Here is a 25,990-nt window from a genome sequence, read left to right on the forward strand (position 1 = left end):
CCACGGCCTGCCCCACTGAGCGCCCGCCGGCCCCATAACCCCCGGGGCCTCCTGGGCCCCGCATAACCCCCCCGGCCCCACAGCGCCTCCCCTGAGCCCCACAGAGCCCCCCCCGGCCCCATAACCCCTCCCCTGAGCCCCACATAGCCCCCCCCGGCCACATAACCCCTCCCCTGAGCCCCACAGAGCCCCCCCGGCCCCACAGCGCCTCCCCTGAGCCCCACAGAGCCCCCTGGGCCCCATAACCCCTCCCCTGAGCCCCACAGAGCCCCCCCTCGGCCCCACATAGCCCCCCCGGCCCCATAACCCCTCCCCTGAGCCCCACATAGCCCCCCCCGGCCACATAACCCCTCCCCTGAGCCCCACATAACCCCCCCCGGCCACATAACCCCTCCCCTGAGCCCCACATAGCCCCCCCCCGGGCCCCATAACCCCTCCCCTGAGCCCCACAGAGCCCCCCGGGCCCCATAACCCCTCCCCTGGGCCCCACATAGCCCCCCTGGGCCCCATAACCCCTCCCCTGAGCCCCGCATAGCCCCCCCGGGCCCACAGCGCCTCCCCTGAGCCCACATAACCCCCCCCCGGCCCCATAACCCCTCCCCTGAGCCCCACATAGCCCCCCCGGGCCCCATAGCCCCTCCCCTGGGCCCCGCATAGCCCCCCGGGCCCCATAACCCCTCCCCTGAGCCCCACATAGCCCCCCCCGGGCCCCATAACCCCTCCCCTGAGCCCCACATAGCCCCCCCGGCCCCAGAGCGCCTCCCCTGGGCCCCGCATAGCCCCCCCGGCCCCATAACCCCTCCCCTGAGCCCCACATAGCCCCCCCGGCCCCAGAGCGCCTCCCCTGAGCCCCACATAGCCCCCCCGGCCCCACAGCGCCCCCCGGCCCCACGTAGCCCCGGCCCGGCCCGGCAGGGGGCGCGGCGCGCGGGAAGATGGCGGTGCGGAAGAAGGACGGCGGCCCCAACGTCAAGTACTACGAGGCCGCGGACACCGTCAGCCAGTTCGACAGCGCGCGGCTCTGGCTGGGCAAGAACTACAAGAAGGTACCGGCCCCCCCGGCCCCCCCCCGTTCCCGGCCCCCCCGGGACCCCCCCGTTCCTGGCCCCCCATTCCCGGCTCGGCCCGGGCCCCCCATTCCCGGGCCCCCCGCCCGGCCGCGGGTCTCCCCCGCCCCCCTGGGCCCCCCGTTCCCGGCCCCAGCCCCCCTGAAACCCCTGCTCCCCCCTGGCCCCCTGGCCCCCCCGCTCGGCCGTGGCTCCCCGCCGCCGCCCCCCATTCCCGGCCCCCCTGAAATCCCCGCTCAGCCCCCGGTCGCCCCGCCTTGGGCCCCCGCCGCCCCCCCACAGCCCTGGCCAGGCCCCTGGCTCGGCCCCTGCCCAATTCCCGTCTCCCCCCCCCCCCGGCTCGCCGCCCTCCCGCCCACTCCATTCCCAGGCCCTGCCCCCCCGGGCCCATCCCCAGCTCGGCCCCCCAGCCCTGATCCCGTGACCCCTGCTCCCCACCGGCCAGGCCCCGGCCCCCACATCCCCAGTTCGGCCCCCACAGCCACTACCTCCCCCACGCCCACCTGTCCCCGGCCTGCTCGACTCAGGCTCCCCCCCCCCCCGAGCCCCGCCATCGACGCCCCATCTTCCCTCCCCACGTCCCCCTGGGGCCCTGCCCATTGGCCCCCCGACAGCCCCCTCCCATAGCCCCCAGAGACATTCCCCTCTGCTCACAGCTCCCTTGCCCCACTGGCACCCCCTGCCCCAGTCCTCAGCCCCTCAGCTCCCCATGCCCACTGACACCCATTTGGCACACTGACCTCCAATTCCGCTGTCAGCCCCCCACTCAATGCCCACCTCTCGCTGACCCCTGGGCCCCACTGACAGCCGTCAGCCCCTCAGATCCCATTGAATCCCCCCTGGGCCTGGATAATCTCCACGGCTCCAGTCACCCCTTCCTGCCCCCTCTGTCCCCCCATTCAATCCCTTCCCCCCTCATCCATTGCAGTCCCCTTTCCAGCTGCTTGGGTCCCCGCTTCCTGGCCCTGCCTCCCCCTCATTCATCCCCACTGACCCCTCCACCACCCTTAATTCCCTTCCAATCCTCCCCCCAGCTGAGCAGAGGCCTTGCAAGGGTTTGGGGGCTGATCCGATTTGTACACAGCCCATCCTCTTCCTGAAGGGAATTTGTTCCCCATCCAACTGCAGCTGTCCTGGGAAGGGCTCCAGGTTCCCCTTAGCCTCCTACCCTGTCCCCTGTGCGTAGGGGCACAGTAGATGCTCTTTCATTCACTCTGGCTGTTAACCTTGTCCCTTCTGTCCGAGGGGGCACCCTGCCCAGCAGCTGATGACGCCCCGTCTCCGCTCACATCCGTCCCCATCTTTCGCCCAAGTGCCTCTGCCCAGACCAAGGCTGTCCTGTCTCCCGAGAAGTGAAAGTTACCGAGAGAACAGGCACCCTATGGCTTGGGATTGCTCTTCCCTGGTGAAACCACTGGTTCCTCTGCCCAGGAGCTGCAGCGGAGCCGGGCTGCGAGTGTTACGATAAATCAGCCACCTGCCCTGCTCTCTCAGCATAGGGCCCGTGGGCTGGGTCCTGCCGGCTCCATCTGGCCCTTCCAGCCCCCTGGGTCCCTCCGCTGTCATGCCAAGAGCATGGGGCTGTGGTTCCCAGGCTGTTACCTTTGACCTTCCGACTGTAGCCAGTGGCTGAGTCACCAGACAGCTCCTGGGTCTGGAGTGACAGGCTATGACCTGACCCTCACCCGCTCCCTGGGAATTTGCCTTTTCCCACCCCCACAGGGTTGAGCTACTGCCAGAAGCTGGGACTGGCCGATAGGATCGCTGGCTAATTGCCCTGTTCTGTTCATTTCCTCAAGCACCTGGCACCAGCCGCTGTCAGAGGATATTGGGCTGGATAGACCATTGGTCTGCCCCAGCGTGGCCGGTCCTATGTCCCTCGCTGCTCCCCTCCCTTGCTACCTTCAGCTGAAAGCTCTGTCCTCTGAGTGGCGATGAATATGGCTGCATGCCAGGCCACCCCTTGAAATGCATCCGACGAAGTGGGGGTTCACCCACAAAAGCTCATGCTCCAATACATCTGTTAGTCCATAAACGCAGCGTATTGGTGTGGATTATTGCAGTAGCGCTGGGGGAACCCAAACGACGGGCTGGGTGCGGGACAGACATGTGGTGAGACAGTCACTGTCCCGAGGAGCTTACACAAGCAGTGGGAGGAGAAAGAGGCCCAGAGAAAGGTGAAGTAAAAGCCATTCCTCAGGCCAGGGGCAGAAGCCAATTCCTGTCTGCTGTCCTGCCCAATGGAGCCCGTCGTCCTCAGGGAACGAACCTTTGTAGAGTGCTTTGAAGATGGAAGGGCCAATATGATTGGCTTGTATACTTCTTTGTAGTCTGGGTTCTTGTACAGACACAGGGACCATGCACCCACTGCTGCCTGCGTTAAAAACAGACATGTGCATAGGCTAACAAAAGTCACCACCAAGGAGAGGACAGATCACAGCCAGCGCCCCCCTCAGGTTCTCCCCACCTGCTGGGGCTGTGCTGGGGGGCCCGGGGAGCAGCAGGAGTGAGGGTTTCATAGGACACAGCTTTTCTCCCTAGGGTTAAGGTGCCTTGCGTTTGTCCAAACTGAATCAAGGGAAGCTGCTGCTGGTCAGGGCTTGAGATGGGATACAGGACTAGAAGGATGGTAGACCAGTCCAATATAAAGTTTAAGGCCCAGGTCCTCAAGGGTATTTAGGTGCCGAACTGAGATGTTGGCAGCCCTGCAAAACCCAGCACATCTGATTCCTGTAAACCTAGGCAGAGCACAGACCACCGAGAGAGCGGAAAGAACGGAGCGGTTCATCCTCGTGCAGGGACATGGTAGACGAATGATGTGAGGAATGGGCTAGACAAGATCAACTGGATGCCTCTCTCCTCCCTCTCGTGTTTGGACAAGAGCTGGGGGAGCGGAGAGTCATCCAATGAAACAAAAGCAACATATTTGAAAGCAATGGATGGAAATATTTTTACTCACAAGGCATGATTAGCCTGGGGAACTCCACGCTGCAAGGTCTTGTGGAGGCCAAGAGCTTAGCAGGTTTTCTTTTCCTGTTCCTCTGGCTATTGAGCATGTCCACAGCTCTAGTAGTAGGACAAAAGGGACCACAAACCTTCCTACTTCAAGGATAACCAGCATTGGACTGGCAGGGGCTGGGAGAAAACATCCCCCACATGCCATATTCCATGACTGGCCGCAAAAAGTCACTCTCGTCTGTTTTCTGGAGCGCTTGTATTGACCGTGCTGGAGAGGGGACACTGGAGGGACCGGCCCGCTCTGGCAGGGCCAGTGTTCCCAAGAGCTGTTCATTGCCAGTCGGGGGGCGGCTGCCCAGCACTGTAATGGGCTGAGGGAGATTGGTTCTCTTGTGCTTGGCAGACACACCCCCAATGCAGAAAGCTTGTGCCGGGTGGCCTGATGGGTGGAGCACCGGACTGAGACTCGGGAGACCTGCTCTCTAGTTCTAGCTCTGCCACTGACCGGCTGTGGTACCTTGGGCAAGTCACTTTCCCTCTCGGGGCCTTGGTTTCCCTTCCTCCCCTTTGTGTATTTCGATCGGGCGTTCTAGGGTCTCTGGGCAGTGTGGAATGGCAAATAAAATACAAATGCAGGTTACCAGCTGTGAGGAAGGAGAGACACAACCTGAGCACTGGGCACAGCTTTGCCTGGCTCATGGTCAAGTCCTCTGCTGCTGACCCTCCTTCTTCTTCTAAGGGAACAACCTGTGTGTCCAGGCCAGCCAGGAGATGGGCAGTCAGGACACCTGGGTCCCGTTCTGTTATTGAAATAGCCCTCGAGCGCAGTGTGTTACAGCCCCGCTCCGTCCTCTCTTGCTCTTCCCACAGTACATCCAGGCAGAGCCTCCCACCAACAAATCCCTCTCCAGCCTGGTGGTGCAGCTGCTGCAGTTCCAGGAGGAGGTTTTTGGCAAACATGTCAGCAACGCCCCGCTCACCAAGCTGCCGGTGAGTGCCGCAACCCGGCCGAGCTGTACGGGGCAGAGGGGGATGGCCCTTAACGGAGCAACCCGTCCGCTTGCGCACCCCGAGGGGGGCGGCCTGGGCAAGAGACAGCCTGCTCTGTGCCAGCCGCCATCACCCTGCCACACGGGTTGGTGACGGGGGATTTCTGCATGTGAAATCCACCCCTACCGAGACCAGGCTCCCCCCGACGCAGGCCCAGGGAGGTGCTGCCTTTCCTGTTACCCAGCAGGAGGTGCTGGGATGGGGGCTGGATTGTCAGCCGTGGCTCCGAGAGAGATAGCTTGTGCCCTTTAATTCCTTACTGGCCAGCCGCCGTGTTCTCCATCGGCTCAGCCTCTCCCATCCTCCCATGTCCTTCTATTGCAGATAAAATGCTTCTTGGATTTCAAAGCAGGAGGATCCCTGTGCCACATCCTTGCTGCAGCCTATAAATTCAAGAGCGATCAAGGATGGTGAGCTGCCCTTGTCCCTGCCCGCTTGTCTCCTGGTTTGCTCGGGGCGGGGGGGCGGGCAGGTCCCCCCACCAGGCTTCCCGTGCACCAGCGGATGCACCTTGCTGGGGCAGTGCTGCCCTCGGCTCGCGGACCTGCACTGTGGACCTTCAAGGGCCAGACTTTGTTCTTGTGAACCTGGGGGTCAAACCAGCCTGGGTGGTCTATATGGGACGAGGGGCAGCTCTTGGCTCCCAGTCCCGATCCTGGCAGGGGGCATGGATTTGGGGAGGGGATTCAGTAACAAGCTGCTGTGCATGGTGCCCCCCCGGCGGCTGATTGAATGAGTCTCCACAGAGGGTGTGGGTTGGCTGGCCGGCCCCAGCAGTGGGGTGGGTGCAGTAGGACCCAGTCCAGTGCCCACTCCCAAGTGCGCGTCGCCACAGGAAGCAGGTGCCAGGCTGTGCTCGCAGACACGTCCGATCAGAGGAAGGATCCTGTGGATTCAGCGCCTGCCGCCAGCAGGCAGTGCCCTGCCCCCCTCCCGGGGAGCGAAGAGCCCTCCCATGGCACCACCATGTGGCTTGGGCTCAGGTATTGGATCCGGCGGGATGTCATCTCCCATCCCCCGGTCCAGGCCAAGACAGGGTTGGAAGGGTGGCTGATCCAGGAGGCCTGAGCTGTGGCTTTCATGAGAGTCGCTCTTTTCTTCCAATAAGGCGGCGTTTCGATTTCCAGAACCCTTCGCGGATGGATCGCAACGTGGAGATGTTCATGACCATCGAGAAATCCTTGGTGCAGGTAACTGGCCTGGTCGACCCCCTCCCCTCCATTCGAGTTGCTCCTTGTCCCCCAGCCCCACCTGGCCCTCACTGCTCCGCTTCCCTCTTCCTCCTGCAGAACAACTGCCTGGCCCGGCCTAACATCTTCCTGCACCAGGAGATCGAACCCAAACTGCTGGGCAAGCTGAAGGACATTATCAAGCGGCACCAGGTAGGTGGGAGCCCGTGGGGCTAGTTCCGTGCCAGGTGGAGACTGGCATGTTGTGGACACGCCTGCCTCATCCGCCTGGGGATGGGTGTCTCCCGGCTCCAGGGTGCCAGGCCCAGCTTCTGCCATTTGCCCCGTGCCTCTGACGCTCTCCTTTGATCTCCTTGCAGGGGACGGTCACTGAGGATCGGAACAATGCCTCCCATGTCGTCTGCCCGGTCCCCAGCAACCTAGAGGAGGGTGAGGCGGCAGCCCGTGCGCTCCTCCCGGCCTCTGACCAGGCGGGGGGAGTCTGGGTCTAATCCGGCTCCCATTGGCTTCTTTGGGGCCTGGCTCAGGCCGTGTGGGTGTCAGAGGCTAGCACTGATAGCTGATCGTGAACCTGCGTTCTGGGTTGGCGGGGCCCCGTCTGCAGGGGGGCAGCTGCCTGACTCTGGGGCACAAAGCAGGGTCGGACCCACTGCCAGGCTGCGTGTAGTGAATGGCCCCTAGGAGGATTTGCTTTTGGGAGGGGAGCGACCTAGAGACCTGCAGGAAAAGGGCTGGTGAACCGCGAAGCCAGTAGCTTGTGCTCGCAAGGGAAGAGCAGCTGGGCTGATACGGTGAGTGGGAGCAGGTGGTTCTTTAATAGCAGCTCTGACACTGAACGCAGTGCCCTAGCGGGGTGCCAGGGGGTCTGTGCGGCTAGAGACACCATCTCCCAGAGGAAGCAGCAAAGAATCCTGTGGCACCTTATAGACTAACAGAGGTTTTGGAGCATGAGCTTTCGTGGGTGAATCCCCACTTCGTCAGATGCATGTCATGGTATTCACCCATGAAAGCTCATGCTCCAAAACCTCTGTTAGTCTATAAGATGCCACAGGACTCTTTGCTGCTTTTACAGATCCAGACTAATACGGCTACCCATCTCCCAGAGGAGACGACACATGCAGACTGACCACGCCTGGTCCCTGGGGAGCCGAGGTGTAGGGTCTGGCTGGGCGATTCCGTTCTGCCTCTGTGAATTGCCCTGGCACTTTCCATTGGCTGCAGGACCCTGCTTTTCACTTCCTGTCCTAAAGAGTGCCTGGCACCGCTGCCCGGAGCTGTTGGTGGTGGGGAAGGTGGCTGATGTGTCTATAGCCTTTACCCCTGCTGGCTGGCGGGCAGGCGGGTCTAGATGAAAGAGAGAAGGCTGAAGTCTTAGAATGATTATACAGGAGTTGGTAGCATCCAGGAGGCGTTGATTTGGTGCCGGAGCTGCACCCCCGGGCTGCCTCTGAGACCCCAGAGGTCCCTCTGTGTCTCACCCCACCACTCACTCCTCTCTGTGTCTCTCGTAGAAGAATGGGTTCGACCTGTCATGAAGAGAGACAAGCAGGTCCTTCTGCACTGGGGCTACTTCCCGGACAGGTGAGTGGGAGACGAAGAGGAGTGGGTCCCACCTTCAAGAGACCCTCAGCCTAGCTGCAGCCCCGGGATGCAGAACTGGGTTTGCACGTTCTTGTTCAGTCTTTGTGTGGCCCCCTTCCTCGCCCCTGCAATCGCCCACAGGAGCCCCCAGGGGTGCGTCCTGCACCGTGTCTCTCAGAGGGCAGAGGGCCAGGCTGATCAGCTGCCCTGCGCCATCGTGCTGGGGGGCAGCATGGGGAGCTGCATGCGAACCCCTCCAGCGCTTAGGCCAGGCCTGCCAAGGGGATGTGCGTGGGATGTGGGGGACACGCAGCCTCCCCCCCACTCCCTGTGTTCCTCCCCCACAGCTATGACACCTGGATCCCTGCGAGTGAAATCGAAGCTTCTGTTGAGGACGCACCCACCCCGGAGAAACCCCGGAAGGTAACGAGGCTCTCTTGGCTGGGACTTGTGTAAACGGAGCCAGGGCTGGCTCACGACTGGCCTTGGAGGGCCAGTGGGCTCTGGGCCCTGACTCTGGGTTCTCACTATGTTGACATCAGCAGATTCCTGCACATGCCTGTGCTCTTAGCGTGTTCAGGCTGGTTGCTCTGCCTTGGCCTCCTGACGGAACCTCCCCCAATTCCTGTGCAGTCGATTCGGGGTGTCTTAATCGCCCCATCCCCCGAATGCATGGGCTCTCCACCAAGCTTTTGAGGGGGTTCATTCTGTTCCCCATGGCACCATTCGGTGCTGAGGGGAACGATCCTTCGCTTCTCCTTCCCCATCCCTCATGGCACTCACCCCCAGAACCGGGCCCTTTCTGCCCCTGCAGGTCCATGCCAAGTGGATCCTCGACATGGACACCTTCAACGAGTGGATGAACGAGGAAGACTACGAGGTGACCGATGAGAAGAGCCCCGTCTCCCGCAGGAAGAAAATCTCTGCCAAAACGCTCACTGACGAAGTAAGATCCTAGCTGGGTTCTGTTCCCAGCTCTGGGAGGAGAGTGGGGGCTGGTGGTTAGAGCAGGAGACTGGCAGCCAGGACGCCTGGATTCTCCCAGCTCTGGAGCGGAGAGGGGGCTAGTGCAGTAGCTCTCAACCTTTTCAGTTAACTGTCCCCCTTTCAGAGTCTGATTTATCCTGTGGACCCCAAGTTTCCCCTCCATTAAAGACGACTTGCTTACAAAATCAGGCAAAAAACTACAAAAGTGTCTCAACCGCACTGTTACTGAACAATGCCATATAATTCTAAAATCGACTGAAATAGAAATCTTGTACTGACATTTCCATGTGTGGTATACAGAGCAATCTAAACAAGTCATTGTCTGTATGAAATTGTAGTTTGTCTTGACTTCGCTAGGGCTTTTTCTGTCGCCTGTTGTAAAACCAGGCAAATATCTAGATGAGTTGACTCCCCCCTGGAAGACCTCTCATACCCCCAGGGGTACACATACCGTGGTTGAGAACCACTGCTCTAATGGAAAGAGTAGACAACTGGGTGTCAGGACTCCTGGGTTCTGTTCCTGTCACTGAGTCAGTATGTAGATTTGGACATCCCCCAGTATATGCTGTACCAGGCCTGAATGTAAGTACAGTAACTCCTCACTTAACGTAGGTATGTTCCTGAAAAATGCAACTTTAAGTGAAACAATGTTAAATGAATCCAATTGTCCCATAAGATTTAATGTAAATACGGGGGGTTAGGTTCCAAGGACATATTTTTGGGACAGACAAAAGGCATTACACTGTATACTGTACTGTACTGTGGTTGGGAGGTGCCCCTGGCTTACCCCACACAGGCACAGCCCGCTGCAGGCAAGGGCACTAGGAAGCACCTTTGCAGCGGCAGCTTTCCTGGAGAACAGGCTCGGATTTTGCCGGGAACGCTCCAGGCCTCCTCTTCCTGTCCCCGCTCCACTCCAGGCCCACCTCTTCCCACCCCCACTCCACCTCCTCCCAGGAGCACGCCACATCCCTCCCCCGCAAAGTCCTAAGTGCCACTAAACAGCTGTTTGGCGGCACTGAAGACTTTCTGGGAGGGAAGGGGAGGAGTGGAGATGCAGCGCATCCTGGCTTCTGCCCCTCCCTCCCAGAAAATCGTAAGCGGGGAGCGCTGGGAGGGAGGGGGAGGAGGCGGAGAAGCGGAACTTCTGCAATGCTCACTTGTAAAGTCACTGCTCTGCCACAGGATCTTACGAGCAGGCAGCCAACCGACGTTAGAAGGGAGCACTGCACAACTTTAAACGAGCATGTTCCCTAATTGAGCAGGGACGTAACATTGAAATAACGTTAAGTGGGACAACGTTAAATGAGTTACTGTACACATCTAGGAACAGAGTGCCGACTCTGCGTACAGGTTGGGGGCTCTCTCCTGGGAACCAGTGACTCCGAAATAAAGATGTGGGGGTCATGGTGGATAATCAGCTGAACACGGGCTCCCGATGAAGCGGTGATGCGGTCCTGGGATGCATGAATAGGATCTCGAGTAGGGACAGAGAGGTTCTTTTCCCTCTGTATCTGGCACTGGTGCGGCCGCTGCTGGAATCCCGTGTCCAGTTCTGGGGTCCACTATTCTAGAAGGGTGTTGCCAAAATTGCGGAGGGCTCTGAGACGAGCCATGGGAATGGTTTAAAAGGTTAGAAAACCTGCCTTGTAGTGAGAGACCCAAGGAGCTCGATCTGTTTAGCTTAGCAAAGAGACGGTTCAGAGGTGACTTGATCCTGGTCTGTACGTAGCTGCCTGGGGAGGAACTGTTGGCCAACAGGCTCGTTGGTCGAGCCGAGAGAGGTCTCACATGAGCGGATGGCTGGAAGGGGCAGTAGCCAGTTCAGGCTGGAAATAAGGCACTAGATGATCACAGTGATCCCTTCCGGCCTCGGAATCTATAAATCACTCCAGTCTGTGCCTCGGTTTCTCCACCTGTGGGAGGGAGGGAGCTGCTGCCTACATCCTGGGGCACGTGCTAGGCTTTGCCAGCCATTGGGGGCCCTGGGGTGTGGTCACTCCTTGCAAAGCCAAGCCAGGGCAAATAAATGGCCGGGGGAAGGGTAGCTGGAGCCTGGCCGCCCTCTGGCCCAAGCAGCGTGCAGATGAACTTCTCTGCCCCCCCAGGTGAACAGCCCCGACTCGGACCGGCGCGACAAGAAGGGTGGGAACTACAAAAAGAGAAAGCGCTCACCCTCGCCGTCCCCAACCCCAGAGGCCAAGAAGAAGAACGCCAAGAAAGGGTGAGGCCGGCGCCAGCCCCCCCTCAGGGATTCTGCCGGGGCGGGACTGGGTGCGTGGCCAGTGATCTCATGTCTGAACCTGGGGCCGTCCTTGCTCCTGGCCCTTCCGGCAAAGGGGCCCTGGCAGCGCCCGGCCCAGGGCTGGTGAACTTGGAGCAGGCTGTGCCCCATCAGGCCGTCCGGTGCCCGCTGCAGCCGTCAGCAATGGGGCGTGTTGGGTTTCTCCTTCCCTGCAGCCCGTCGACCCCGTACACCAAGTCCAAGCGCGGGCACCGCGAGGAGGAGCAGGAGGACCTGACGAAGGACATGGACGAGCCCTCCCCTGTCCCCAACGTGGAGGAGGTCACGCTGCCCAAAACAGGTCTGGGCAGCAGTCCCGCCAGAGCCTGACAGCGCCCCCGAGGGGAGAGGCTGGGAACTTCCCCACACAGCATGCGCTCCTACCTCACCCCTTACAGTGCCCCTTTTGGGGGGGAGGATGGGGCTGGAGTAAATGTCAGTGCCCCACACAGCCCCCATTCCCACCCTGCCCCCACAGTGCCCCCTGCTGGCTGAGGCTGGAATAGCTGGGACCCACAGCCAGGGCTCCTGTGTCATGCTGTGTAGTGCCCCCTGCTGGCAGAGGCTGAGGCTGGAATAGCCAGGAGCGTTTTCTGGCCAGGCCCAGGGCAAGTTGCTGAGCTGGGGAGGGCAGGCAGAGTCTGTCTCCAAGGTCGAGGCCTCCCAGTAAAGCCTTTCCCCTTCTCCCTGGTACAGTGAACACCAAGAAGGACTCAGAGTCTGCACCCGTGAAGGGGGGCACCATGACCGACCTGGGTAAGGACCCCCTGAGCATCCTCACCTCTGTGAGCAAGGAGACGGGGCCCCAGCTAGGGATGGGCCACTTCTGTCCGAAGCCCCTGGCAGTTGCCCTGTGGTGAGCACGGAGGGACGCTCCCAGGCACTTTGGGGCTTGCTCCTGCCAATCTGGGGCAATGTCTCATTCCCTGCCCCGAGAGGTTAATTTTCCCCGGCGGCGGAGGCAGGCAGAACGAGCTCCATGCTGCGGCCTGGCTGTGTCTGTCCCCAGCTGGGCACTGTAGGAGGGAGGCCGGCGGTCCAGGGTGGGTACATTTCTTTCCCCCGCTTGGCCTGGGCTCCCTGATCGCTGGTCTGTCTCCCTTCCCTTCCAGATGAGCAGGAGGATGAGAGCATGGAGACCGCTGGCAAGGTGAGACTGGGGCAGGGGCAGCAGCTTCACCCTCTCTGCTGCCCCGTTCTGCCCTGCACCCACTTCTGCCCTTGTCCGTCCTGGCCTCGCTCAGCCCTGGCACATGCCACAGCACCTGTCCCCCCTCCTCTGCTTTCAAACAGCCCAGCCCCCTGTCCTGGGAACAGCCTCCCACTCCCCCTTCAAAACGCCTCTTGCCCCCGTTGCTGGACCTGCCTGCACCCCAGCAGTGGCACCAGGGGCTCTCCGGGTCTCTGCTGGGGTACCTGGGTCGCAAGACATCCCGCAGGGCTCCCGGACTCTCCGAGTGAGAACCCTGGTTCGGCTGAGTCTCCGAAGTCCCTTTGCTGGTGCCCCGCTGGGCGAGAGCTCCACTCCCGGAGCCGAGGACCACGCTGGGCTAGCCCTGGTGGAGTTCCTGCCGGGCTGGCAGAGCAGGGGCGAGCATGTGGGGCGCCACCCCCCACCCACCTGCGGCTATCTGATTCCAGGATGAGGAGGAAAACAGTGCGGGGAACAAAGGGGAGCAGGCCAAGAACCCGGACCTGCACGAGGACAATGTGACGGAGCAGACTCACCATATTATCATCCCCAGCTACGCCGCTTGGTTTGACTACAACAGGTACGGGGGGGGCCTCTCCCTGCCACTCCCTGTTCCGAGACCCGCGGCTCTAACGCCTCCATCTGTGCTTCTTCTGCAGCGTCCACGCCATCGAGCGCAGAGCCCTGCCCGAGTTCTTCAACGGCAAGAACAAATCCAAGACCCCCGAAATGTAAGGCTGCTTCCCCCCACGCTGGTGCTTTGTGCGTGGCGCTGCCATCGGGCAGCTCCAGGCACCAGTACGCCAAGTGCATGCCTGGGGCGGCCTGCCACGGGGGGCACTCTGCCGGTCGCTGCAAGGGTGGCAGGCAGGTTGCCTTCGGCAGCATGCCTGTGGAGGGCTGCTGGTCCCGCTGCTTCAGCGGACCTCCCACAGGCGTGCCGCCGAATCCGCAGGACCGGGGACCTCCCACAGGCATGCCACCAAAGGCAACCTGCCTGCCGTGCTTGGGGCAGCAAAATACCTAGAGCTGCCCCTGGCTGCCAGAGACCACACTGAGGGCCTGTTGCAGGGAGAGGGGAGTGGCCCCAGACCGGGGGTGGGTTTGTGAAAGCAAGGGGCTGAGCATGCTGGGCGAGCAGGCGCCGGATGGAGCATTGCAGGCTGGGATCTGCAGTCCCCATAGGCCCCCGAGCCCTGTGAAAGCTGCAGGCATTGGCGCTCTCCAGGCAGCTGAGCTGGGCAGCTGGAGTGAAACGAAACTGGTGGGTGGGGAGAGAACTGGGACTTGCTTCTGTTCCCGGCTCTCGGAGCAGAGCGTGGTCTAGTGGTTAGAGCTGGGGGGGTGGGGCTAAGGAGCCAGGACTCCTGGGTTCTGTTTGTTACTCTGGGAGTGGAATGTGGTCTAGTGGTTAGAGCAGGGGGGGCAGGACTGGGAACCTGGACTCCTGGGTTCTATTGTTTGCCACTAACTCACTCTGTGACCTCAGTTGAGTCACTTTGCCTTTGTGCCTCAGTTTCCCCCTCTGTTGAGGTGGGGGGGATAGTGATGCTGACCAAGCTCATAAGTTTGAGACCCCTCGCTCCCCACCAGCATTAAATCTGTTACTGGGCCTTGTGGGTTCTGAATGCAGAGTGATGCCGGAGCTCCCACGCACCTGGCTCATGCTAACCCTCCCCTCTCCTCAGATACCTGGCTTATCGCAACTTCATGATCGACACCTACCGGCTGAACCCCCAGGAGTACCTGACCTCCACCGCCTGCCGCCGGAACCTGGCCGGGGACGTCTGCGCCATCATGCGGTTGGTTGGGCAGCAGAGTGGGGATGGGGGGAGTGAGCTGGCCCTGGATCGCGCTCTGGTCTCCAGGGCTGATCGCCTGGCCCAGCCCCCTCCACACAGAGGAGTGGGGCCTAGACGAAATCAGGCTTCCGAGACGTCCATCTCTCCCGCCGGCACAACGCAGCCGGGGGGCTGATCCGGGGGGCTGGGGCCAGATCTAACCCGCTGCTCTCTGCAGGGTCCACGCCTTCCTGGAGCAGTGGGGGTTGATCAACTACCAGGTGGACGCGGAGAGCCGGCCAACCCCTATGGGACCTCCCCCTACATCGCATTTCCATGTCCTGGCCGACACCCCCTCGGGGCTGGTGCCGCTGCAGCCCAAGACGCCCCAGGTAGGGCGAGAAAGCGAGAATCTCTCCCCCTGTTGGAGGGGGAAGCTCATCCCTTCCCCCCCTTGGTTCTGCTGCTGTGTTCTGCTCAGGGCCTGCAGCCAGCTGGTCCCTCTGTGCATGGGCGGCAGCACCTCCCACTGGGGCAGGAGAGCGTTGATCTGTGGGATACACTTCACCCCTCTGTCTCTGTCTGAGTTGGGGAGCAGGCACACTCACCGCGACCTTGTCTGTCCCCTCAGGGTCGCCAGAGCGACAGCGACACAAAGGCCGGCCGCAAGAGCAAAGAAATCGAGGACCTGGTCCCAGAGGTGGCGAAAGCGAAGCCCGAGCTGGTAGGTGGACTCCCGGGACTCGTCTCTGCAGCGGGAGAAGGCGAGTGACCCCGTGGGGGGAGCTGGCAGGAGTGCAGAAGCGAGGGGGCACGTGGATTCCTCGCTGTGTCCTGGAGAGCTGCGGAACTCACCGCCACAGGAGGCTGCGGAGTTCATCAGGGGGCTAACTGGTGGTGGGTAAGGTGGAGGTCATCAGGCTTCAGGGGCTGAGCTGCTAGGGGGTCAGGAAGGAATTTCTGCCCCTGTACAGCCCAGCTGGGGAAAGGGGCAGGGGATATTTGCCTTTCTCTGAAGCATTGGGCTGCTGCTGGGGTGGGATGGTAGACAAGTGGGTGAGGTTTGGGTGACAGGACCTTCCAGTGCCTAGAGCTGGAACCTCAATCAGAGCCCCCGACCCCAGGAGCAGCAGCAATACGGGGCAGAGGCAGGGAGCCTTGGCCCATGGGCTGAGCTGTTGGGAGTCAGCCACCAGGCGAAAGTGGGGGTGAGAGGCCGACATAGGGGAGCCAGCAGTGGCTCACTGCCCCCTCCTCTCTCTGCAGCAGACCTCGGCCTCCCAGCAGATGCTCAGCTTCCCTGACAAGGGCAAGGAGAAGCCAACGGACCTGCAGAACTTTGGCCTGCGCACGGACATGTACACCAAAAAGAATGTCCCTTCCAAGGTAGGCACGGGCAGTGAGCGGCTCCCTGCTCGCCCCAGGGCTTGTCGTCGCGCCACCGTTGCCCGCTCTCACCCCCGCCATCTCCTCTCCCTGCAGAGCAAAGCCGCCGCCAGCGCCACTCGGGAGTGGACAGAGCAGGAGACGCTGCTGCTGCTGGAGGTGAGAGGGGAGGGCTCTCGGGGGGTCCCCATGGTGCTGGGCTGGCACCAGCCAAGCCACCCCTCTGGCTCCCTGTCTCCTCCTCCCCCTGCAGGCCCTGGAGATGTACAAGGACGACTGGAACAAGGTGTCGGAGCACGTGGGCAGCCGCACCCAGGATGAGTGTATCCTCCACTTCCTGCGCCTGCCCATCGAGGACCCTTACCTGGAGGACTCGGAGGCGTCACTCGGGCCCCTGGCCTACCAGCCCATCCCCTTCAGCCAGTCGGGCAACCCCGTCATGAGCACCGTGGCCTTCCTGGCATCTGTCGTGGACCCCCGCGTGGCCTCTGCGGCGGCCAAGTCCGCTCTTGGTAATGCCTCGCCCCCGCTCGGATCCCCAGTGCCTGGCCCACGGGTCAGTCCCAGCCACGCTGGCTTAGCCAGGCGGCATGACCCAGGCCCGGGCAGTCTGATCACCTGAGAGCCTTCAAGCCACCCCCTCGGACCCATGCCTGGCAAGCTCACCAGCGTGCGCCCAGCCCCCAAGTGCCCAGTCTCTTGCTCCTGGCAGTGCTGCAGACGCTGTCCCAGTCCCAAGGAGACGCTGGTGGGGCAGGGGGAACGTCCATGGGCTCAGAACGGTGTCCAGTCCATTACCCTGGCACCCAGCCCACCTTTACTCGGCCCGGCCCCTCCCCAGGGCACAGGGGGATGGATGGAGGGCAGTGCCCATCCCGTTCCAGTGATCTGACCCGGGGCTGTGCTTGGCAGAGGAGTTCTCCAAGATGAAGGAGGAGGTGCCCACGGCGCTGGTGGAAGCTCACGTCCGCAAGGTGGAGGAGGCAGCCAAGGTTACGGGCAAGGCCGACCCGGCCTTCGGGCTGGAGAGCAGCGGGATCGCGGGGACCACGTCCGACGAGCCGGAGAGAATAGGTGAGGGGGGTGAGCGAGGCTCCTTCCGCGCCTTGGCCCGTGAGGCGCCCGCCATCTCGCCTCCATCGGACGCTGCTCCGTGCGCGGCGAGTAGGAAGGGTAATGAGCGAAGAGGGGAGGAGCCACAGGAGACCAGAGCTGGCCTGGCCTCCGGTCTGGAGCTCACCCTCAATCGGCTGGCTCAGGGTAAGGGACCCCGTCGTCACCACCGCCTCCCTCCCATGTGCACGCGAGAACCCCCGCGGGACCCAGTGGCGGGCTCAGGATCCGGCCATGGGGCCTTTCCCCTCTAGGGGGCGCCAGCTCCAATCTGCCCCCGGGATGGGGGACTGGCTGGCATGGGGGAAGGGGACACGGGGCCTTTCCCCTCTAGGGGGTCTGGCTCCGATCTGGCCGTCGGGCGTGGGGACGAGCTGGCTCCAGGCAGGGCATGGGCCACGGGGCCTTTTCCCTCTTGGTGAGCCTGGCCCAGGCTGGAGAGTGGCTGGAAGCCCCCCCGTCTGTGTCAGCAAGTCGCCTGACTCCGGCTTGTGCTCCGGGGCTCCAAGCAGCAGTGCAGACATTCCCACACGGGCTAGAGCTTGTCTGTGAGCCCCATCCCCTCGCTGGGTTTGGGGAGCCCGAGTGGAGTCTGCACTGCTGGTTTTAGCCCCGGCGTGAGCCCAGCTGAGACTTGCCGCTGGGGAGTGCGGGGCGGCCTCTGTGCAATGAGTTGGCTGGGTCTCAGTCCGGCAGCAGTGCAGAATCCGCCCCTGGCCTGAATGCAGCCCGGAGCTGTGCGCTGGCGCCCCAGGGAGCCCGTGCCCTTTAGTGCATCCTCTCCCCCCTCCATCATTGTGACTGTCATTGCTGGGGGGTGGGGGGAGCCCTGTGTTCACGCTCTGACCTGGCCGTCTCTGTCCGCCCCCCACACCCCAGAGGAGAGCGGCGCTGACGAGACGCGGGCCGACACTCAGCCGGTGGAAGAGAAGAAGGAGCTGAAGGTACAGAGGGAAGGGAGGAGAAGCATGACCGCACCTTGTGCCTTTAGGGGGAGCCTTGGGGGGCGTGGAGCTGGGGGGAGTGAGGAACGGGGAAAAGTGAACCACTGGAGTGACAGATCTCTCCACCCCTTCATGCCCAGTGGCCTCTCTGTACAGGGCTGGTCCTGTCTGGCCGGGGGGCGCGCCGCCTGCAGTGGGGCGGCTGTGCCCAGGAGGGCTGGGGCAGGGGGCAGCTCTCGTTCCATCGGGGCAGACCAGAGGACTCTCTTTCCCGGGACCTTTGCATCAGTCCCATCCCTCCGTCCATCCATCCAGGAGCCCCGGGAAGGAGGCGTGGAGGAGGAAGTGAAGGAGAAGCTGGGCGAAGCTCCCAAGAAAGAGGAGGAGAAAGGCAGGGAGGGGGACAGCGAGGAGTCGGAGAAGGGCGACGGTGACAGCATGGGTGAGCGCCGCACGGCCGGGCAGAGCAGGAGGCAAACGCGCCAGCGGGGGGCTGAGATCCAGTCTCGCGGGGGGAATGGGTTCTGCGGAGCCAGCAGCCTCTGCTCAGGAGAGGCCAGTGCTGGAGGGGGCTGCGAGTTGGGATTGAGGGGCACTGGCAGAGCAGGGGGAAGGGAGTTTGCATGTGGCCACTGTGGCAGTGGGGTGGGTTTTCTCCCTTTCCTCCCCCTATCTCAGCGGTGCCAGCCCCTTCCCTGATTTTCCCCAGGGCCAAACCTACATTTCCCTTCCCCGCCCCCCAGCGGGCCAAGCCCCACTCGCCCAGGGGGGCAATGGCAGCAGCACCCAGCCCTCATTCCCCGCCCATCTCTCTCCCCTGGCCCCAGCCGAGAAGGAGAAGGAGCCCAAGGACGGCCAGGAGGAGGTGCCCAAGGACCTGGCTGAGGCAGAAGGTGAGAGGAAGACCAAGGTGGAGCGAGACATCGGCGAAGGGAACCTGTCCACTGCGGCCGCTGCTGCCCTGGCTGCCGCCGCTGTGAAGGCCAAGGTGAGGGGCCAGGACCAGCCACGCCCCTGCTCTGATCCCAGCGCCCCATGGACAGGGCTGAGCTGGAGGGATTGGCTTGGAGCCTTGGATCCTAGGCTGAGCCAGGCCCCATTTCTATAACCACTAGACCCCACTCCCCTCCCAGAGCCGAGGGAGAACCCAGGAGTCCTGGCTCCCAGCCCCCCTGTTCTAACCCACCAGCCCCACTCCCCTCTCAGAGCCAGGGGAGAACCCAGGAGTCCTGCCTCCCAGCCCCCCCTGCTCTAACCAGTTGCTCTCCCTTTGAATCCCGGGGGGGGGGGCAGATGAACACCAGGAAAGCACCCAAGCTCCCCACTGCCATGGTGGCTTCCTCCCTTCCTGTCCCTGACTCGGAAATGCCCCGTGGTCGTTCCTCTGCTGCCCTCGTGGAGGTTCTGAGCTGTGTCGTGCCAGAGCCCTAACTCGCCCCATCCTTCCCCTGCTCCGCCCCGTGCAGCACCTGGCCGCTGTGGAGGAGCGCAAGATCAAGTCCCTGGTGGCCCTGCTGGTGGAGACCCAGATGAAGAAGCTGGAGATCAAACTGCGACACTTCGAGGAGCTGGAGACCATCATGGACCGGGAGCGCGAGGCAGTGAGTGAGGCCCCGGGGGTGCACAGATTGCTCTAGCTCCCTCCACCCCACACAGAGCGCACTTCACCTAGCGCGGAGATGCAGCCACCTCTGGGGTGGGGCACAGCTGTTTATATAAGATCACCCACTGCTGAGATGCAGCCACCTCTGGGTGGGGTGTGACAGTTGTTTAACCAATCACACATCAGCGTGGCATGACACTGCAGGTTAGGAAGTGGAGAAAGAATCGGTGTTGAAGGGACTTTTAGTGGAGGTCCTAGCTGATGGGGCTTGGGAAAGGGATCTGACCCTGTCAGCTGCAGTACAAGCCTCTGCCTATGCCCTGGTGACGCCGGAGTCTGGGGGAGTAGCCCTCAGCCAGCCAGATCCAATCTGGGGCCTGGTGATCATGGAAGTGGGGCTGTGTGAAGTGGGGGGCTGTGGAGAGCCTGGATCCTGGACTGGGCAGAGTAAAGGGGGGAGATCCCGATGACAGAAGGACCCATACAGGGCATGCAGCCAAAGGGGGTGGCCAGGGAGGCTGTCCAGGAGCAGTGCCACACAAGCCTGGCCCGAGTGACCGGCGGGTGCCCTCTCTGCAGCTGGAGTACCAGAGACAGCAGCTCCTGGCAGACCGACAGGCCTTCCACATGGAGCAGCTCAAATATGCTGAGATGCGTGCCAGGCAGCAGCACTTCCAGCAGATGCACCAGCAGCAGCAGCAACAGCCGCCTCCGCCCCTCCCGCCCGGCTCCCAGCCGATCCCGTCCTCCGGGGCTCCCTTAGCGCCAGCCGCCCACTCCATGCCTGTGGCCCAGGCCCCAGGGGCACCGAGCACAGCCAGCCTGGTGCCCCAGCCCAGCCTAGCTCAAACGGAACAGATCGGCCAGGCGGTGCCGGCCACGCCGGGGGCTCCACACACAGTACCGGCTCAGCAGGGACAGACCCCTGCCGGCCCTCACGGTAAGTGGCCTCTCGCCAGCCAGCCAGAAACCGGGGTACAAGCTAGCCTGTGGGACCACCGTTCCCCCTTTGACTGGGGGAACCTTTTTATTACTGACCTTGGCACAAAGAGCGGGAATGTGCTAATAAAGTTTGCGGATGACACGAAGCTGGGGGGTATTGCTAACACGGAGAAGGACAGGGATACTATTCAGGAAGATCTGAACCACCTTGTAAACTGGAGTAATAGAAATAGGATGAAATACAATAGTGAAAAGTGCAAGGTCATGCATTTAGGAATTAATAATAAGAATTTTGGATATACGTTGGGGGCGCATCAGTTGGAAGCGACGGAGGAAGAGAAGGACCTTGGGGTACTGGTTGATAGCAGGATGACTATGAGTCGCCAATGTGATACGGCTGTTAAAAAAGCAAATGCGATTTTGGGATGCATCAGGCGGGGTATTTCCTGCAAGGATAAGGATGTGTTAGTACCATTGTATACGGCGTTGGTGAGACCCCATCTGGAATACTGTGTGCAGTTCTGGTGTCCCGTGTTCAAGAAGGATGAATTCAAACTGGAACAGGTTCAGAGACGGGCTACGAGGATGATCCGAGGAATGGAAAAACTGCCTTATGAAAGGAGACTCAAAGAGCTTGGCTTGTTTAGCCTGGCCAAAAGAAGGCTGAGGGGGGATATGCTCGCCCTATATAAATATATCAAGGGGGTTAACGTTAGGGAGGGAGAGGAATTATTTAAGTTTAGTACTAATGTAGTCACGAGGACGAATGGGTATAAACTGGATATTAGGAAGTTTAGACTTGAAATTAGACGAAGGTTTCTGACCATTAGGGGAGTGAAGTTCTGGAATAGCCTTCCGAGGGAAGTAGTAGGGGCAAAAGACTTTCCTGGCTTTAAGACAAAGCTTGATAAGTATATGGAGGGGATGTTATGATAGGATCGTTAATTTGGGCAATTGATCTTGAATTACCACCAGACAGGTCTGCTCAATGGTCTGCGGGGAGATGTTGCATGCGATGGGTACTGAGTTGCTGCGGAGGATTCCTTCTTGGGTGCTAGCTGGTGACTCTTGCCCACATGCTCAGGGTTTAGCTGATCGCCATATTTGGGGTCGGGAAGGAATTTTCCTCCAGGGCGGATTGGCAGGTGCCCTGGAGGTTTTTCGCCTTCCCCTGCAGCGTGGGGCACGGGTCGCTTGCTGGTGGTGTCTCTGCAGCTTGAGGTCTTCAAACCATTTTTGAGGATTTCAATAACTCGGTCCTGGGATAGGGGTTGTTATAAAATTAGATGGGTGGGGTTCTGTGGCCTGCCTTGTGCAGGAGGTCAGACTAGATGATCAGATTGGTCCCTTCTGACCTATGAGTCTATGAGTCTATGAGACTGTCTGGCTCAGGGTCCCTCTCACCCTTTCTCATTGCCTTCAGCGTAGGGGGGAGGAGAGAGGTGGACTCACAATGCCATGGTCCCTTATTTTATACGCTCAGTTCACATGCCGGGAAGATACTGGCTCGGAAACGGAGTCAAGCGTCGAGAGTCATGAGGTGCCCAGCTGCAGCAGATAATGACGCGGTCCCTATTGTGTGGTGCTTGAGCAGGTGTCTCTTGGTAAATTGCAGGGTGGATTTCTTTTAAACCAAATTGATTTAAATCACTAGTCAGGAAGACTTGATTTAATCAGGGTTTTCTACATAGAAGTGCATTCTTGTTGGTTGTTGTAACCTTACTACATATTCTTCACAACTCAGAGGTAGATGTAGCTTTCATGTTTAGAAGGTACACACTATCCATTTTTAAACAGTGATTTAGTTTGAAAACTTTTCAGATCAGTTTTACAGCTATATCAGGAAATGAATGATTGTTTGGTTATTTCATTTACCAAAGATAATTGGCGCAGATATTTATGAAGTCATTGGGAGGTGAACTAGCTCCAATTCAACAGGTTAATCTTTAATATTTGCAGGATTTTCTTGCCATGCTGTATTAGGAGGAGAACGTCACCAGACAGACATTTACATTGTTTTATTGAACTAAAACAACAACGTTAAGCATTCTGGATTTTTTTCTTCAACAGCAAACATATAATATTTTAACAAAACAAGCATATGTCCCTCACTTCTCACATTGATCTCCAGATTCCTCCTTATCGAGATCTATTCCGCCCTCAACCATCTTCTATTCATTGAACTTTTTGAAACTTTGCACTTTTAGGGAGAGGAAAGAGATTGACTTTGCGTACACAAATTTCCAGAGGTGCAATAGGGCTGAGGGCTGTTATTTCTCACCTCTCTATATTATTTCTTTAAAAACATTTTTGCTGTTAACAACCACATTATCTCTGGAGACACAAATCCACAGTCTGAGAACTGCAAAACTAAACATCTCTGATGGTATCTTCTAGCCTGAGCACTGAGTCCCATTGGGTAGATGGAAAGATTAACCGAAATCTATACAGAAGCCCCTGGAACCCCATAAGAAGCCTGTGGAACCCTAATCCATGAAGTATTGGGACTCATTTGCAAAACTTTTCTTAAACATGATATAAATATATTGTCGCATACTATAGAATTAGAATTTACAATCCCTATCCCATGATGAGATATCTTTGAGCTATAATGTATCTATCCTAATTAAAACTATCTGTCGATAGGTTTTTTCCTCAAAAAGCATTGTATCAAAAAATCCGATTTAAATTTAAAATAATGCGATTTTTATTTATTTTTTTTTAAATCATTGATTTTTATCCACGCTGTTAAATTGTAAATCTGTTTCCAATCCCTTGCTCGCCAGTGGCTGCTGATGGTCACTTAACACCTGTCTGGGTGTCGGCCACCTGCCTTGCTGCCACTGAGGAACCAGTTGTGGGCGTCTCCCAGACCCACAGCAACAACCAGGGAGCAAAATTTCCTAACTCCCTGTACAATGGGAATGTACCTGCTGTGACAGAACAAGGAGATTCAGCAAGTCCTGACTTTTCATGATACCTTACAAGGCATCCTTTGTATGAAATATCACTGTGGGTTGGGACCCTGTTTTAATGGGGTCGCCAGGGCTGAAGCCCTGGTATCGGGACTCAGGTTACAGGATCCCTTTGGGCTTTGGCGGTGGTCCCCCCACCCGCACCTGAGGTGGTGAGGCTCTGGCTTTGCACACGCCCCGCCCCCGAGAATGGCAGGACTCGAGTGGGCTCAGGCTTTGCCCCCCCCCTCCTGGGGTCAGGCAGTAATGTTTGTTGTCAGAAGGGGGCTGCCATGCAGTGAAGTTTGAGAACCCCCATATCACAACCATAGAGCACTGGTGCATACGTGGGTACAGGTGCTATTTTGAGGTACAAGATGTTACCCCTGAGGCTTGGGGGTGCCAGGTGATGGCAGGCACTCCCTGCTGCCCCTAAGCCTCCTGCGCACCCCACCTCGCAGCAAGAGGGATTGGACGCTGAGTCTGCCTTGCAGGGCTGGGGCCAGCCATAGAGGAGGATTGTAAAGGGCCAGGACTGCACTGCCACGTGTAACCCCATATCGCTGGTTTCTCTCTTTCTCCAGCCCAGCCTCCGTTCCCTGGCCAGCAGCCCTCCTCTCAGATGCTCCCCGGGACGGTTGGAGTGAGCTGTCACCCCGGCGTGCCCGGTAATCTCCCAGCGGCTCCGCCTTTCGGAATGCCTCCATCCATCCCATTTAGCATGGCTAGTAATGTAGCAGACTCCATCAGTATTAACCTCCCCGCTAACACGCCCGCTCATCCAATGCATGGTAACCTCCCGTGCGGCATGCTGGCCGGGGGTGCCCTGGCCCCGCCTAACCTGCCCGTCACCGTGTCTAGCGCGATGCACCCTAGCATGCTGACGACCAACGGACCGCCGCTCGCCGCGCCCGCCTTGCCTCATGTCTCGGGACTGGCCTCGGCAGCTGCCCAAAGTCCAGCCATTGTGGCGGCCATGCAGGGCAGTCTCCTTCCAAACGCCGCCCTGGCACCAGGTGAGACTCCGCAGCAGGGCAGGGGGGCGCTAAGGCACTGAGTGATGGCACTGAGTGATGCCACTGTCTGCCCCCGGCTGGGCTCTGGGCTTGGCCGTTCGGTGACTCCCTCTGCAGGTCAGGGTTGGGGGGCGCTGTGGGTGGGGAAGCCTGCCTGCCCCTGCACGTTCTGCTGGCTGGCAAGGGAGGTGAGGACCCCTCGCTATTCACCTCCATCCTGTCCTTGTGATGTGTGCCGGGTGCAGGCTGGAGGGCTGCTGCGCCCCCCCACCCCTTCTGTTACCCAAAGGTTGGGGCGCTGCAACCTGTCAATTCTCTCCCACAGACCAGGGCCCCCCTCTGCAGACAGACCCTATCGCACCCAGCACGGCCACCCCGGTCCCACCCACGCAGTGAGGCTGCTCCACCCACCGCCCGGAGATGCCACTCGACAGGACAAAAACCTTCGCAACCCATAAAACCTGCCTGGGATTGTTTGGGATGAGGGAGGGGGGTGGGGATTTCATTGGTTTCAAAAAACACTTTGATCACGGGGTTAAAAAGGGCTGTTCAGCCCTCAGTCCCGCTGTGTCTGTCTGTCCTGCCCCCTCACTGCCACCCCCGGGCTTTTTTTGTATCCGATCGTCCTGAAACTTTTATTTAAATGCGCTGAGAACCACCACTGACAGTGCTGAGGGGCCTGCTGGGGCAGAGGGGACGGCTATTTATAGAAGGCTCTGAATTTACCTGGTTCCTGGGCATTTAAAGCTGTGTCTTCTCTCTCTTTTTTTTTTAATAATAAAAATAAAATAAAAATTCCAGGTTTCCCGGGGTGGGAAGAAGCGGCACCGTGTGGGGGATCTGTCTGCCCGGGATGGAGAGGGATGGATGGAGTCTCCTGTCCCCTCATGCAATGTCCCTTTAGGGCATGTGGCTCATGGTGTCCCCGTTTCTTGGGCGTGCAGAAAGCAGGATTCACCCTCCAGGCTCCCACCCCCTTTCCCAAAGCAAACGTGACTGCAGGGGACCATTCCCCTGGAGCTGGAGGTCATGGGACCCACGTGTGCTCAGTGACCTTCCGACTGTGGTGACTTCTTGGTTGTTAATTCTTCCTAGTCCTATGGACTCGGGGTGTCTCGGGGAGCCTAAACAACGTAACAATCAGGGGAGGACTGGGAGAGAACCAGACCACTGGATGTTTAGCCCTCTGCCACTGAGCTGACAGGAGGAGTCCGGTGGCATCTCAAAGACTAACAGATTTATTTGGGAATAAGCTTTCGTGGGTAAAAACCCACTTCTTCAGATGCTGGAGTGAAAATTACAGCTACAGACGTAGATATACTAGCACATGGAGAGAAGGGAGTTACCTCCCAGGCGGAGAACCAGTGCTGACAAGGCCAATGCGATCAGGGTGGATGTGGCCCACTCCCAATAGCTGATGAGGAGGTGGCAATTCCAGGAGAGGGAAAGTTGCTTTTGTAGCCAGCCAGCCACACCCAGTCTCTGTTCAAGCCCAAACCGATGGTGTTAAATTTGTAAATGAATTGCAGCTCTGCACTTTCTCTCTGAAGTCTTTTTGTTCAAAAATAGTTAAGTTTACATCCGTTACAGAATGTCCAGGGAGACTGAACTATTCACCTCCTGGCTTTTGTACGTTACCTTTCCTGATGTCCCATTTTGTCTCCATTTATTCTTTCATGTAGGGACTGTCCGGTTTGGCCAGTGTACATGGCAGAGGGGCATTGCTGGCACATGACAACGTATATCACATTAGTAGCTGTGCAGGTGAACGAGCCCCTGGTGTGGCTGATGTGGTTGGCTCCTCTGATGGTGTTGCTAGAATAGATATGGGGACAGAGTAGGCAATGGGGTTTGTTACAGGGATTGGTTTCTGTGATGTGGTGTGTAGTTGCTGGTGAGTATTTGCTCCAGGTTGGGGGCTGTCTGTAAGCAAGGACTGGCC

General features: G+C 59.5%; 1 protein-coding gene across 7 annotated transcripts; it reads left to right on the forward strand.

Annotated features, from left to right (window-relative positions):
- Positions 1–916: 916 nt before the first annotated feature.
- SMARCC2 (SWI/SNF related, matrix associated, actin dependent regulator of chromatin subfamily c member 2) lies at positions 917–24,819 on the forward strand. Of its 7 annotated transcripts, none has more exons than XM_050924642.1 (29): positions 917–1,046; positions 4,896–5,015; positions 5,400–5,485; positions 6,184–6,265; positions 6,365–6,457; positions 6,625–6,694; positions 7,777–7,846; positions 8,194–8,269; positions 8,661–8,792; positions 10,942–11,057; positions 11,294–11,418; positions 11,814–11,873; positions 12,230–12,267; positions 12,759–12,889; positions 12,969–13,040; positions 13,998–14,111; positions 14,329–14,482; positions 14,722–14,814; positions 15,357–15,476; positions 15,573–15,635; positions 15,730–15,988; positions 16,389–16,736; positions 17,469–17,533; positions 17,849–17,975; positions 18,361–18,521; positions 19,000–19,134; positions 19,716–20,076; positions 23,617–24,048; positions 24,374–24,819. In XM_050924642.1, the coding sequence occupies exons 1-29, from the start codon at positions 936–938 to the stop codon at positions 24,442–24,444; spliced, it is 3,885 nt and encodes a 1,294-aa protein (XP_050780599.1). In that variant the 5' UTR covers positions 917–935; the 3' UTR covers positions 24,445–24,819. The 7 variants fall into 7 exon arrangements, with proteins under 7 accessions (XP_050780599.1, XP_050780602.1, XP_050780606.1 ...); XM_050924645.1 differs by having other exon boundaries at positions 16,389–16,550; XM_050924649.1 differs by having other exon boundaries at positions 16,389–16,550; positions 23,617–23,700.
- Positions 24,820–25,990: the final 1,171 nt, after the last annotated feature.

This window comes from Gopherus flavomarginatus, chromosome 16 (genome assembly GCF_025201925.1).
Source record: "Gopherus flavomarginatus isolate rGopFla2 chromosome 16, rGopFla2.mat.asm, whole genome shotgun sequence".
Lineage (NCBI taxonomy): Eukaryota > Metazoa > Chordata > Testudines > Testudinidae > Gopherus > Gopherus flavomarginatus.

Bases quoted from the DNA above. Each gene is read 5' to 3' on its own strand.
- SMARCC2 (XM_050924642.1), top strand. From the start codon at position 936: ATGGCGGTGCGGAAGAAGGACGGCGGCCCCAACGTCAAGTACTACGAG. The intron at 11,058-11,293 runs GTGAGGCCGGCG...CCTTCCCTGCAG, and splicing joins AAGAAGAACGCCAAGAAAGG to CCCGTCGACCCCGTACACCA. The intron at 15,989-16,388 runs GTAATGCCTCGC...TGTGCTTGGCAG, and splicing joins GGCGGCCAAGTCCGCTCTTG to AGGAGTTCTCCAAGATGAAG.